Source organism: Symphalangus syndactylus, chromosome 8 (genome assembly GCF_028878055.3).
Source record: "Symphalangus syndactylus isolate Jambi chromosome 8, NHGRI_mSymSyn1-v2.1_pri, whole genome shotgun sequence".
In the NCBI taxonomy this organism is placed as follows: Eukaryota; Metazoa; Chordata; class Mammalia; order Primates; family Hylobatidae; genus Symphalangus; species Symphalangus syndactylus.
In genome coordinates, this window is record NC_072430.2 from 40,390,086 (window position 1) to 40,404,661 (window position 14,576).

Here is a 14,576-nt window from a genome sequence, read left to right on the forward strand (position 1 = left end):
ATTGTAAATGGATGGAGCCCCTAAAATTTGTGTCTGCAACTGAGAATTGCTTGAAAATTATCTTCTTCCTATTGGTTGGGTTATTAATTCATTACTGGGAGAGGTAGCAATTTCCATGTAAGTTGCAACTGGTGGCTTAATATGGTTTTCAGAGACGTACCCTTGCCTGCAGCTGTGCCTTTGAAGGCAGCTCCATGTGGATGCTTAGCACACTGAAGACGTCCCCACAGCTACTTCTGTGGAGACAGTTGCACAGAGCTTAGGAGAAGGTTCTGCTGGCTACCTGAAAATTAGGACTGCACTCACCTGTACTCTGGGTTGGCAGAAGACCTAGTTGTGGATTGGTACTCAAGTGCAAAAAGCACTGTTCTGCCTAATTAATTCCTCTGCATTGATATTTTGTAGCATTCATGGAACTTTCTGGCATGTCCTGGTTCTGTAGAATGACAACTCTCTTGAAGTCTGGGTGATTTCTGTTCTTTGAGTGTGAAGTGAATTTGCAACTGAGGCAAAATAAAATATATAGGTGGTAAGGTTTTCAATCTTCTTCTATGCCCTCCAACCCACATTCTCTGCTAAAGAGGAGATTTTACTTACAGGATCAGCTTCTAGTCCTTTGTGACATTTTCCAATCAAGTCCTAGAAAATTATAGGTGTGTTTGGCGGGGGTGGGTGGGTGTGGGTGGGGTGGTTGTGAGCATGTTGTATTGGCCCACCCTAAGCACCCCCCACCACCAAAGACGTAGCCTCTGGAAGAGACTACTACCTGACTTGCCAAGTTATTCAGTTCTGTCTCAGGCTCCTGAATCCAACCTAAAGTTGATACACAGGAAGCAACCAGAGGACAGTTTGAGAGCTCAGAATCAGGGAACCTGTGAGTAGCCGAGAGTCTGTTTCCATTCCTGAAGGGTTGTGGGTAGAAGGAGGGTACAGCTTGCCTCATATGGCCCAGAAAGCAGGACCGGGATGGAGGATGGAGTAAGATGGGAAGTTATGAAAGGCAGAGAAGTGGACCCAATCCATTATTTGATGATTAAACATATACAAAGAAATGGGAATGGATTGATCAGCGTGTATTGTTGGCCAGATTTAGCAAAAAACAAAACAAAACAAAAAAACAGGACACTCTGTTAAATTTGAATTTCAGATAAACAATAAATCATCCCATACAATATTTGGGATATATTGATACTAAAACATTATTCATTGTTTATCTGAAATTCAAATTTAACTGGGCATCTTGTATTTTATCTGGACACCCTCCCAGGACAATGAGTTTTTGTCACTGAAGGTGTCCAAGCCGAGTCTGGGACACAGGTGGAAGGCTGTCGCATGGGGATGAGCTGAGATCTCAAATGGCAGCTTGGGTTGAAGAGCCCCACTCCCAATCAGGCAATCAGTTTCACCGTTTTCCCAGTTGTAGAGTGTTCAGGTAAGGGGCATCCTCCTGCTCAGGGGAAGGGCTGTTAATTCACTGTCCATTTGAGCGTGAAGTGAATTTGCAACTGAGGCAACTGGGTCCAGCAGCAACTTGTTTAGAGCTCTGTCCTCAGTCACCTAGAGCAGCAGCTGGCATCCTGCATCCAAGAGCAGCTAGCCTGGGGATGATGCAGGTGTGGCCCCCCCAGGGCTGGACTCCCTCCCCCTTCAGCCCTTATCAAGCCTCTCTTGGGTGGTGAGCTGTTGCCTACCCCTAGGCCGCTGGCTCCCTTGGCCTGTCATCACCCACGCACACTCGATTAGGGGATTGGAGTGACTTACCACCGGGGCTCCTCTCCCCCAGGGTCAGCATTTGCATAGGGTGATGGATGCTGAGATGTCATCCAAACACATCCGCACTTTGCATTTTAAACAAAGCAATTTCCAGAGGAAGCTGGGGGACCTTTGTCTCCTTCCAGGAAAGGTTCCTCTGAATCACATTGTCTTTCCTTTTGGCCAGCAGTTTCCACATCTGCCCTGAGGCCCTCCCCTCTGTCGGCCTCCCGTCCCTGCTTCCCCCCACCTAATGACCTCAATATGAAGCAGAGGATAGCCTGGGACATAGAATAAAGGAAGACACCGGTCCCTGGCCAAGACCAGGCAAGGACCACCCAGGCTTTCCTCTGTATCTGACACTGGTGTCTCCTTCCCATTCCCCATCCTGCAGGACACCCATGACTAGGATAGGAGAACAATCTTAGCCAGGACAAGCCCCCTATAAGGCATGGTTTGTGGGACACAGAACATCTGCTCCAAACATCTCTGCCCTGCAAACGTCTCCATGTCCCACGGTGCAAGCCAGGCGTTGCGTCCTAAGATCCTTCTGTGTTCTGTCTGGGAATATGGGATTCCTTCTGCCTAAGCTCTGACTTCTCATATCATACAGTTAAGACTTTTTCCTCTTAGTAAGTCTGAGCCTTCACCCCAGGGACCTCTAGGATGATGATAAAAATGTCAGCATAATGTAAGTGCCTAAGGTTCGGCTGAATTTTTTTCTCCAAAGACATGTGGAAAGGAATAAGGTAGGAAGATTTCTGTCCCCTGTAATGTAGTCTGAAGGCAGCAGCATCATCTCAGCTCAGTTACTTCTGCAGAGCATGTCTTTGGGTAAAGTCACTTAACCAGCAAACTGGCACAGCAGTGCCTCATCTGGTGGCTCCACTGTCACGGAGCACAGGAGCTGCTCGGCACAGAAGTCTCCAAATGCATGCTTGTGTCTCCTCTCTCCCTTCCTGCCCTGATGGAGATGTTAGTAAGCTGACCTGGGTTGGGGACAAGCCGTGCCTGGCAGGGGTGAGGGGCAGACATCTGTAGCTGGGGGAGGCTCCCGTGAGGCCATGGGTACCTTACAGTAAAAGGAGGGTTGGGGAGGAGCAAACACTTGTTAAGTGTCTACTATGCACCCAGTCTTAGACAACAATTTCATAGTCTGAAATATGACATGGTGGTTAGGAGAAGAGACATTAATTGAACTCATACAGATCTGGATTCAAATCTGACCTCTGTAACCTCAAGCAAGTAGAATAAGATTTCTGAGTGTTAGTATCCCATAAAATGAAGGCAGTGGCATTTACAGTGGACACTCATTGTGAGGAATGAAGGGCCTCATATGTGTGAAGTGTCTGGGATACGGGAGCACCCACTAATGCTGCCCATTAGCGTCCTCACTTGGTGTGATCAGCTGCATTGCACAGATTGGGAGCGGAGGTGGCTGGCCCGTGGCCATGCAGCCAGTGAGTGGCAGGGCAGACTTCTGGGCCTCAGCTGGTCTGAATCTGAAACCCAGGTTTCATCCCATAGCCAGTCCATGGACAACAAAACTCTTGACCCACTGTCTTCAGGTAGGGGAGACAGATCTGACCCGGTCACTCCCCTGCTTGAAACTCTGCAGGATTTCCCACTGCTCCTGCCATGCTGAGCAGTGTCCTCAATGATCTGGCCCTCGCAATTTCCAGCCTTCTCTTTTCTTCCTCATCCTCTGCCCCCACTCAGCCAATCAGGTGGTCTTCTTCCGGTTTTTTGGGCAGGCATGGAGCAGAGCAGCCTCTCTCTCTCTCTTTCTCCCGTGGACAGCGTTTCTCTTCTGTCTTCCTGATACAGTGTTCCATCCCTCACCTTGTTAACTCCACTCCTTCGGGACTTGGCCTCAACCTGCTGCCCCAGGGCTGATGTCCTTGGACAACTGTTCTTCACCATCCCTACCACTAAAGGCCAGGTTGGTGCCTGCCTCCATTGAAGTCTCTCTTATATTGCTAAAAGTCTCCTGTAATAAGATACACTCGTGAACCACTAGTTCAATGTTTACCTTCCCTGCTGGACTCTGAGCTCCCACCTTACCCTGCAAATCCAGCCCTGTGCCAGATGATGAATGAGAAACAGATAATGAGTCAAATGTCAAGGAAAAACTGGAAGCCATTCTTCTAGAAGGGCCCCTGTGTTCCATCTAGAGTTCCAGGAAACACAGTGTGGGGGCATCAACTCCTGTTACCCAGCTCTTCTCCCCGATGCCACCTGGTCTCACTCTACCCTGACACTTCTATCAGGGGCAAACATCCCATGCTCTGCATGGACAGTTTCTGTTCAGACTCAGCCTTCAAGTCCAAGGAGAGACTGCTCTGGTAGAATTAACTGGGAAAATTTAGGAGCATTGGAGGGGAGAGGGCACACCTTAGGATGGAAAGGCCTTACCTTGCTGGGTGCTTGCTGAAACAAGACTTAAAACAACTGCTTGGCCGGGCGCGGTGGCTCACGCCTGTAATCCCAGCACTTTGGGAGGCTGAGGCAGGCGGATCACGAGGTCTGGAGATCGAGACCATTCTGGCCAATACGGTGAAACCCTGTCTCTACTAAAAATACAAAAAAAATTAGCCGGGCGTGGTGGCGGGCGCCTGTAGTTCCGGCTACTCGGGAGTCTGAGGTGGGAGAATGGTGTGAACCCCGGAGGCAGAGCTTGCAGTGAGCCAAGATTGCGCCAGTGTACTCCAGCCTGGGTGACACAGCGAGACTCCTTCTCAAAAAAATAAAAAATAAAAATAAATGAATAAATAAAACAACTGCTACAACCTTTGAGCCTGGAGGTGGGTCCCAGAGGGGCACATCCTGGTTCTGTAGAAGGACAATGCACACAGCAAAGCCTTGGGGCAGGCAAGGGGCAGCTCTCTTGGGTTCACAGTTTCTGTTCTTGGAGTGTGAAGTGAATTTGCAACTGAGGCAAGATAAAAGACATAGGTGGTGAGGTTTCCAGTCTTCCTGCACTGCCCCCGCCCCATATCCTCTGCTGAAGAAGAGATTTTGCTCACTGGATCAGCCTCTAGCCCTTTAACCTGTGCAGGAAAATGGGAAAAATGTTTAAGGGGCTACAAAGTCTGGATCAGGGATGGATCAGTGAGGGAGGGATGAGAAGGGGAGTGAAGACTTGTGGCACTTTCAGTTGTTTTGGGGTTTGCTGGGTTGTTGTTTCTTTGCAAGTGACTGGCTGGGCATTAAACATGGCATTGGGGTTTCACCTGGGACATGTATTAAATAAGGATCTTAAGAATGAGGTTGATAGGTTGCCCTCTTGGTGCAGTGGGCAGTCCATCAGTGTCATAATCTGAAGAATGGGGTTGATAGCTGGGCGCAGTGGCTCACACCTGTAATCCCAGCACTTTGGGAGGCTGAGGCGGGTGGATTGCTTGAGGTCAGGAGTTTGAGACCAGCCTGGCCAACATGGTGAAACCCCATCTCTACTAAAAATACAAAAATTAACTGGATGTGGTGGTAGGCGCCTGTAATCCCAGCTACTTGGGAGGCTGAGGCAGGAGAATTGCTTGAACCTAGGAAGCGGGGGTTGCAGTGAGCCAAGATCATGCCACTGCACTCTAGCCTGGGCAACAGAGAAAGACTCTGTCTCAAAAAAAAAAAAAAAAAAAAGAGAGAAAAAAGGGGTGGGGTGGAAGTACAGACCACATGACAGATGTGCTGTTCTCAAGTGTTCCTGGGCCAGCTGAGGCACCTTGTTGGCCCTCTCCTTTTTGCCCACCCCTGTATTAGTCTTGCTCCAAGCTTGTCCTGTCTGCCTGTGGGAGGAGGAAATGGAAAGCTCTGCCTGTCCTTCTCCTTCACAAGGGAAGTGGAAGAGACTCTTCAGTACCCAAGTGAAAGCCCTGGTGCCTTATGGCTTGGTCCTGGTTTGTGGCAGCTGACAATGAGATCTTTGCATAGATGGGTGGGACATTTGGGCTGATAAGGAAGAGATGTCTGTAGAAGTGAGATCAATCACCTGGAAAAAGTAAGTAGGAGAAAAGGTCTCAAAAGTCGCTTAGTTCTCCTCCCCCACCATTCTGCAGAGAAGGCTTCACTTCTTACCATCAGATGCTGGACTTCGAATGGCCAGCCCCAGGAGCCCCTGCCCATCCCAGGCAAGGGGAGGAAATAATGAGAGAAAACCCAGAGGTAGACCAGAAGTGTAGGGACAGACAGCCAGGGACTGGGGCCGCTTGGGGTGAGGAAGAAGAGGATGTGGAGTCACGTTTGTTCTTAGCGCACTTCAACGGGGGCCTCTTAAATCTGCCAAGAAGGGTCTCCACTTCTTTGAGACCTGAAGCCACAGGTGCTGCCTGGCTTCACAAAACCAAAAGTTGACATAGAAAGGAACCAGGCCGGGGCAGACTGCAGGACCAGAGCAGTCTCTCCTTGGACCTGAAGGTGAGTCTGAACAGAAACTGTCCATGTGGAGCATGGGATGTTTGCCCCGATGGAAGTGTCAGAGTAGAGTGAGGCCAGATGGGGTGCAGATGGCACTGGGGGGAAGATCTTGGTTGGACCTGAATGCTGAGTCTGAACAGAAACTGCTCATGCAGCGCATAGGATGTTTGCCCCTGGTAGAAGTGTCAGGGTAGAGTGAGACCAGGTGGGGTGCAGAAGGCACTGGGGGGAAGAGCTTGGTAGCAGGAGTTGACGCCCCCACACTGTGTTTCCTGGAACTCTGGGTGGAACACAGGGGCCCTTCTAGAAGAATGGCTTCCAGTTTTTCCTTGATAATGCCCAGAGTACATCTAAATCAGTGTTTCTCAACTTCAGCATCACTGACATCTGGGGTGAGATAATTCTTTCAGTGGGGGGCTGTCCTGTGCCCTGTAGGATGTCCGGCAGCATCCCTGACCTCCACCCCTGGAGCTATGCTCAGTGTGACAACCAAAGATGTCTCCAGACATTGTCAAGTGTCCCGGGGGGAAAATTGCCCCCACTTGTGAACTCCTGGCCTAAATCTAGTCAAGCAGTTGTGTACTTGCCAGTCCAGCGAGCTTTTCAGCACCCCACACCCTTTTTGAAAAATCAAGGGCGAGGTTATAGTTCTGATTCTTCCAGCGAGGGTCTTTTCCCCAGAAGCTCACTTTTGGGTTATTTCGCTCAGCTGACAAATAATGACATAAAAGGTGATCGCTAAGCTCCTTCTACTCCACAAATCTGTGTTCACCGGATTAATTTAATTTATTGCCTATGAGGACAGGTAGAGAACAATGGAGGGGTTGGCTGGGTGTGAGAAGGAATTCTCAGCTGGGAAAGACCACCAGTGCTACATCTGTTATTGGGGGAAGCACATTTCCTGTTTCCTGTTTAGCTGGTCCTACGGTCTAAGGCCTTTTTGGCGATATGTCTCCCCTGGACTTGTGATAGCATCTCACCCTTAACACGACTGATTCTCCCACCCAGTCCCCAAGCTTGCCCTCCCTCAGTCTTTCCCATCTCAGTGGATAACAACCTTACTCCTTCCAGTTTCTGCGGCCGAAATCTTTGGAATTACCCACATCTCCTTTCTTTCTCTCATATTCCACATTCAATTTATCAGCAAATCTGGTGGCTTCAAAATAGATCTAGAACCTAAGCATTTCTTTTATTTTTATTTTTATTTATTTTTTTGAGACAGAGTTTTGCCGCGTCACCCAGGCTGGAGTGCAGTGATGCAATCTCGGCTCACTGCAACCTCTGCTTCCCAGCTCAAGCTATCCTCCAGCTTCAGACTCTTGAGTTGCTGGGACCACAGGTGCAAGCCATCATGCCAGCTCATTTTTGCATTTTTTGTAGAGACAGGGTTTCACCATGTTGCCTAGGTCTCCAACTCCTGAGCTCAAAGTGACCCACTCACCTTGACATCCCAAGGTGCTAGGATTACAGGCATAAGCCACTGTGGCCAGCCCCCAGCGCTTCTTAACACCTGCTCTGAAATGTCCCTGCTCCAAGCCACAGTCACCTCACCAGTGGTCTTCTAGCTGGTCTTCCTGCTTCCATCCTGTCCTCTTGGAGCATGTTTTTAACACAGCAGCCAAAAGAGGAGAGGGATAACCAAAGCCCCCATGACAAGTTTGGGGCAAAACTAAGATGGGGTGGGCACAAAGGTGGGGCCAGTCAGGTGCCTCTGGTGGCCCAGGGAGACTTGAGAATGACACACCTGTCCCATGTACTTCCACCCTGGCCCCATTCTCAGACCCCTATTTAAATACATGACCCGGATAAAACCCCAATGCCATGTTCAATGCCCAGCCAGACACTTTCAAAGAAACAACAGCCCAGCAAACCACAAAACAACTGAAAGTCCTGTTAAAATGCATGACCACGTCACCCCTATATTCAAACGCTTCCACTGGTTCCTCATGTAATCTCTTAGCGTGAGAGCCACACTTACTATGGCCTTGTGTCCCTTGTTCCCCAGGGCCTCACCCATTCCATTTCACCCACACACCTTTCCTTGATGCTTACTGAATACGCCAAGCATAGTCTTACCCCAGGGCTTTTGCCCTGGCTGCTCTTTCTGCATGAAGAGCTTTCCCTCCATCAACCCACATAATCCTCACTTTCTTTAACTTTTATTGTTGAATGTAACATCCTCATTGAGACTGCTCTGACCACTCCTTTAAAAATTGTAGCCTCCACCCCATTTCTGATCACCCATACCTTGCTTCCCCCCAACTCACTTACACTATATACATTCAAACAAACTATGTAATTTGGTTATTTGCTGTGCTTATTTTCTCTCTTCCTCCCAATTGACTGTCTGCTCCATGAAGAATGAAGATGGATTTTGTTTGTTCTTGTTTCTCTTTTTTTTGAGGTGGAGTCTCCCTCTGTCGCCCAGGCTGGGGTGCAGTTGTTCGATCTCGGCTCACTGCAACCTCCACCTCCCGGGTTCAAGTGATTCTCCTGCCTGAGACTCCCCAGTAGCTGGGACTACAGGTGCGTGCCACCATGCCTGGCTGATTTTTGTATTTTTAGTAGAGACGGGTTTTCACCATATTGGCCAGGTTGGTCTTAAACTCTTGACCTCGTGATCCACCCCCCTAGGCCTCCCAAAGTGCTGGGATTACAGGTGTGAGCCACTGTGCTCGGCCTTGTTTGTTCTCTTTACGGAGATAGTCTCCATGCCCAGAATAGGGCCGGGAACAGGGCAGATCCTCAGTAAATATTTGTTGAATGAATAAAAGAATGAATGAATATTAGCTGAATTTTTCCCCTTTCTTTGAAGCTTCACTTTTTTGCTAACAAAAAAAAAAGAGAGAGATAGGCTAGAGAATGAATGGAGATAGAGGTATGGATGAGAGTTAAGTATTTGAAAATATGAGCTATTAGTTGGTCTGATCACAATTACATGTATAAATGGAAAAAGTAGCACAGAATATCCTAATATACAGATAATCAAATAAAGATTTTCATTTTGACTGCACTACATGATATTATGGTTGACTTTCTTTCGTAATTACTTTTTTCTTAAGATAGCAACATAAATACCAGCCATGTGTACATTCTTTTAAGGTGAATTACCTGAAAACAATCTACAAATTGAGTACTTTCATTCCCACAAGTACATAATGCATATCATGCATGAAAGTGTTGAATGCAAAGATAACCATGTGGTTCTTATCTTCCAAGAGCTTCAGGAGACTCACAAACCTCTCACTGAAAGTTGACCTGACCCTGAGCTGTCCACGTATGTGGGTTCTGTGGGCATTATGGTTGGCTGTCTTCTAGACTTCTAGACTTCCAGCCTACCCCTTTCCCACAGTGTGGCAGCTAGGCCATTGAGTGGAACTGATTCTACCCCAAGCTGGTCATGGGCATTCATTAAGGGATAGATACAAAACCCAGCGGAGTTCAGAAGGAAGTTCAGACATTTTCCATGGTTGCAGAAAGAGATTTTCTCTCCCCCAGGGTGTGAAACAAAAAACTGGCAGCCTTCTTGCTACCAGGAAAGAGGCCAGCATAAGGATGAAACAAACACACAGAAGAACTGGGGGAATCAGAAAAGTTGAACCATAACCCTATTTACTTTGTGAATCTCTGGATCAAACCCTGCCTGATGCCTACCCCACTTCTGGACACACATATAAATCCAGTAAGCTGGTATAGGCTAAGGTGTCTTTTATTTGCAACAAAAGGCGTCTTGAAATGTCTTCTTTGATCTCTTTCAGGCCCTCCCCTCTGCTTCTCACTGGTCCTGAGTGTGTCCTGGAATGACATGTGGGCTGTGCTATCAGTGTTGTGTGTGTCACAGATGCAATTCAAAATCCTAAGGCAATGAATTGGTTTTCATTCACATATATCTGATATCTCGTTTCTCTGGCATTAATGAAAATAATCGATTGCCTTACCATTAATATTAAAAGCATAAAAGCAACAGGGAGCTTCTCAGACATGCAGCATACTTCTCCAGTTGCATTCCTGAGCTTTGCTGATGAACATGCTTTTAAAATGACACCTTGGGACTTCCCAGGGAACACTAAGGCTGGGTTGCCTCTCCCAACGGCCTCTCCTAGCCTCAGCCTGAAACCCAAGGGCAGTGCTGTCCGGGGGACAGTCAGCCCAGAAAGACAATGTGTGAAGAAACTCAATAGTTCCTTTCCTTATTTATTAGATTCCAGATACATGGGACCAGGATGGAAGCATCCTAGGGCATTTGATTTACATGGGGGTTTCTGGGAGAACATATACAGAAGAAGAAAGACGTACAAGTAGGTGATGCAGCAATGGGGAACTGCCATTTTAAAAAATATATACATCTTAAGAAGCCATTCCAGCCATATTATCATTATTAGAAAATAAAACAATCTTTCCACATAGTGCTTTTCTTTGGTGCTGTTCCGTGAGCATGGACTCTGGACCCTTCAGTCTTCTTGTCACAAGCTGGTCACCGTCCCCTGTCACTTCCATCTGCACAGAGGGAGGGCAGAGTCTGTGGGGAAAGGAGGTCCCCCCTGACAGAGGTGGGTGCAGGTTCCAGCTCCTCTGAGGCTCTGCCATGGCCTCCTGACTCTGCTGGAGTCTTGAGAGCCTCTTACTTGGTTCTTAAAGTGTGGCCCGAGGAAGTTCCCTATATGCAAAGATTGGTTTTCACACATGATGAGTTCACAAAGTGACAAAGCCAGTCTGGAAACTTCAGAACGTATGAGGACAAAGGGACCAAACAAAACCCAGCCATACCACCTTCTCCATGCTTGGATTTTTATGTTTTATTTCTTGGTTAATTTCAAATGACCTGTATCATGAGAATACAACTGAGACAGGCTGTTTCCTCTTTACAGATTTTCCAGAAATGGCAGGTTTAGGGTAAACTTGAGATCTGTTCCATTAGGGGGAGGGTCCCCTAAACTCTCCTCACTTCACCACCTTCCACTAAGTCAGTCCTCTCCCTTCCCCGGAGAGGGTCCTCATCTTGCCAGGCTTCCAGCTAAGAAGTTGGCCCCTGAACTTCTTTTGTGAGTGTCCAATGGACCCCTTCAGTACCAGGAACTTTCCCATTGGATGGAGGTCCATTGTTACTGACACATTTCCTGTTGTGATCTGAGTTTTAAGTATAAAAGCAGCTTCCACCTCATGGACGCCAACCATCAGGGCATCCGCCCCACTCTGCTAGAGGGGCTCTGAAGTGAGGGCACTCGCAGCAACACTAGATCCAGTGAGGCACAGCTGCCCAGTGTGCAGAACACCCACTCGCTCCAAGCCAGATTTTACATGGTGAGCCAGAAATGCTTTCCCTAGAAAAGGACAGCAGATGCCAGCTGGGCACGATGCCCTGCTGCCTGGGTCCTCCAGCTTGAGCAGCAAGTGACAGAGCAGGGTGCTACCTCAGCCCCGCTGCAAGGACACAGCACAGTGAGAGACTGAGGGAGCCCCAAAGCGCACACCCCAAGGTCTCTACTGTGAAGGTTTCCCCGGAGCAGAACCTCGGGGCAGAGCCTCTAACACTGTGCTAGACTTGGTTTGTAGCTGGTGCTCCTTGATGCCGAGAAGGGGCCTTTGCCCCGAATGTGTACCTCCACCCAAATGAGGGAAGATGGGCTGCATGGAGGACTAGGGATGTAGCATCCTGGGTAACGGCTCCAGTGCCTACTCATCAAGTGACTCAGACCCGATTCCCCACAGGCAAGGGGAGCTGGAGGGACACATCACTGGTCTGGGAGGGCTCTTGGAATCCTTAACATTTTCTGTGTGGGACACCATCAGAGAGCTGCTCTGCAGTTTGTGGATTTCAGCCAGCCCTCCCTCCTGTCTGGGATGACCTCAGCATGTCCCAGCTCAGAAGCCCAGGCCAGGAGGTTCCTGGGGTAGAGCCAGGGAGGTGGGACCAGGGCTTCCATGGAAAAGCTGCGGAAAGGCACCTGGCCTCCTGGTGTCCTAGTGCTGGGTGAGATCTGCCTGCCTCTCTCGTTAAGGGGGGTTGGACTAGAAGGGCGTGGATTGGGGATCCCCGAGGGGTTGCTGTGATCCCTGCTTGCGAAGGCAGCTGATTGGAAGGGGCATTTTCCATCATGGCTTGACACTCTTTCATCCTTGGGAGATCCTCTAAGCTGCTCTTGGCCAACCTGTGAGCACAAATGGGTGTTCAGGGCTGCCCCTTGAGTTACTGAAAACTTTCACGGCCATCCATAGAAATAGGGTGACCCACTGTCCCCATGTGCCTGGGGTAGAGGAGTTTCCTGGGACAAGGAAACATCCTGGACAAACCAAGACGGTTGGTCACCTGGCACAGCCAGGGAGACTGCAGGGGTCCTGCCAGAAAGCTGGCATGCTCGCGGTGCCCAGGGGAGCTACACCAAACCTCTGGTTGCCCAAGTGTGGTAGGAGGGCACCCCTCCTGTGGCACTGGTATACTAGCCCTGCGGCATGATGCTGAGTGCAGGGAAGGGAAGCCAGGAAGGATGAGGCAGGCCACCCCGCTGAGCTCCCTCCCTTTGGGGCTCCCTTGCCTACTTATCTCAGCTGCTGGGCCTTTCTGTGCTTGGCAAAGATGAGTCTGGGTCTCTGTTCATCCTGCCCTGATGCTCCCCCCGGGGTGCTCTCAGATGGAGCCAGGCTCCTGAGCTTCTCACAGGCTCACCTGGCCTTGAGGGAGAGGGGGAAGGCAGAAGAGGGAGAGGGTTCTGGGGAGGATGGTGTGGTCCCCGCTCTTCTCTGTGCCAGCACATTCCTGTCTATAGACCCTGGAGTCGCTGTGGCTGGCTGAACCCACTGGGTGAGTGAGCTCTGAGGTAGGGTCAGGAAGTAGCGGTGGACTCCCCGGGGGAGGAGAAGAGGAGGAGGACAGGTGGACACCAGCGCGGTGGGTGACAGGCAGGGGGGTAGGCCCCGAGGGGTGGGGTGCCCAGGAAGCACTTGAGCTCTAGCCGCTGCTCTCTTGTGGGTCCGCCCTGGCTGAAAGCTGAGTGGAAACTGTGGAAGGTATGGGGCCTCTTGAGGGGCCCCAGAGGATCTCAGAGCAGCTAGGGCCTCTGGAAGAAAGATACTGTTGTCCCTTGCGTACCTGTCCTTGCGGAAGGAAAAGCTCCAGGTGGTATCCAGCCTGAGCAGTGCCCACCCAGGCCGCAGATGGGGGAGGGGGCAAGGGAGTTAGGAAATGCACATGCTGCCTCTTGGTGGCTCGGTGGAGGGGAGGGGGCACTTGCTCCGGTGATCTCCACTTCCAAAGGGAGTCAGCCCTGGCCTAGGCCTCCACACTGCCCATGGAGAAGGAAAGACATACCAAAGAAAAAGCCAGTTACAGACAAGCCCCACACCCCTGCCCCCCCATCCCTGTCCCCCGCCCCACTGCACCCGGGAGTCTGCACACAGCCAGGAGGTGAGAAACCCCTGCCTCTGGGACAGCTCAGAGCCATGATACAGGGGTTGAAGGTGGAGGCTGGTGGCTGTGGAGGTCTCCACCTCGGTCTGTCCGTTTGTCCGTCTGTAGGTGGGCATTGGTCCGTGTGCGGGGCCATCACACCTTGGCCTCCAGCATCTCCAGGAAGAGTTTGTGCATGGGCACTTTGCCCTGCAGTTTGACGCTATAGAAGTGCTGCACGGCCTTGGCGGCCGTCTGCCGCAGCAGGGGCAGCGTCAGCAGCAGCTTGCCCGTCCTCCGGGGCTCCTCATGGCGCTGGCTCAGCTCGTAGTCCTGCAGCGCCTCGTGCAGCAGGTCCTGCAGCTTCTGGACGGCCTCCAGATCCTCGATGTACATGGAATCTGCAGGCACAAGGACGAGCATTAGCAGGCTTGGCCGGGGAGTGCTGCCTGGCGCGGGGGCCATCTTGGGGTCCAGGAGGCAGCACGCAGGCAGGCAGGGGTATCTTCAGAACCCTCTCTTCACAGAGAGCCAATCTGAGGCTCAGAGAGGTCACAGAAGCTAATGACAGAGCTGGGACTCAAACGCAGGGAGAGACTGGCGTCTACAGGGGGCATTTCTCAAGAGGTCACCAGGGGTGGCAGCAGAGACCCTGGAGCCAGACTGTTGGAATCCTGTGTCCCTTACTTGCAGGCTGTGTGACTTTAGGCAAGTTATTAACTTCTCTGAGCCTCATTTTCCTCACTTGTAAAATGGGATAATAGCCATGCCTACCTCAAGGGCTTAAAGGAGTTAAACAGGTCAAGGGTTTATAACAGAACTTGTCACAAATCAGTGCCCTGGTAGCGGTATCACCCCTACCACCACCCCTAGCCCCATCACTACTATCACCATGACAACCACTGCAGCTGCCGCTGCCAGGCACCAGCTCCCCAAGTCTTCAGTGCAATCACTAACCTGACAAAATTCTGGCTATAGGACACAGAATACAGGCACAGATATAGGGGCTGAGCTCTGTGTCAGGGTG

At 50.3% G+C, this 14,576-nt stretch overlaps 1 protein-coding gene and 1 long non-coding RNA gene across 3 annotated transcripts in view; one reads left to right on the top strand and one right to left on the bottom strand.

Annotated features, from left to right (window-relative positions):
* The window catches only part of LOC134737313 (uncharacterized), a 119,835-nt gene that overhangs the window by 92,179 nt on the left and 13,080 nt on the right, over positions 1–14,576 (top strand). The window lies entirely within an intron of this gene.
* The window catches only part of ESRRB (estrogen related receptor beta), a 246,139-nt gene continuing 241,906 nt past the window's right edge, over positions 10,344–14,576 (bottom strand). For both annotated transcript variants that reach the window (XM_063644256.1, XM_055288690.2), the window contains one exon: positions 10,344–13,950. In XM_063644256.1, coding sequence (XP_063500326.1) covers positions 13,706–13,950 — 245 coding nt within the window. In that variant the 3' untranslated portion in view covers positions 10,344–13,705. The remainder of the gene's footprint in view (positions 13,951–14,576) is intronic.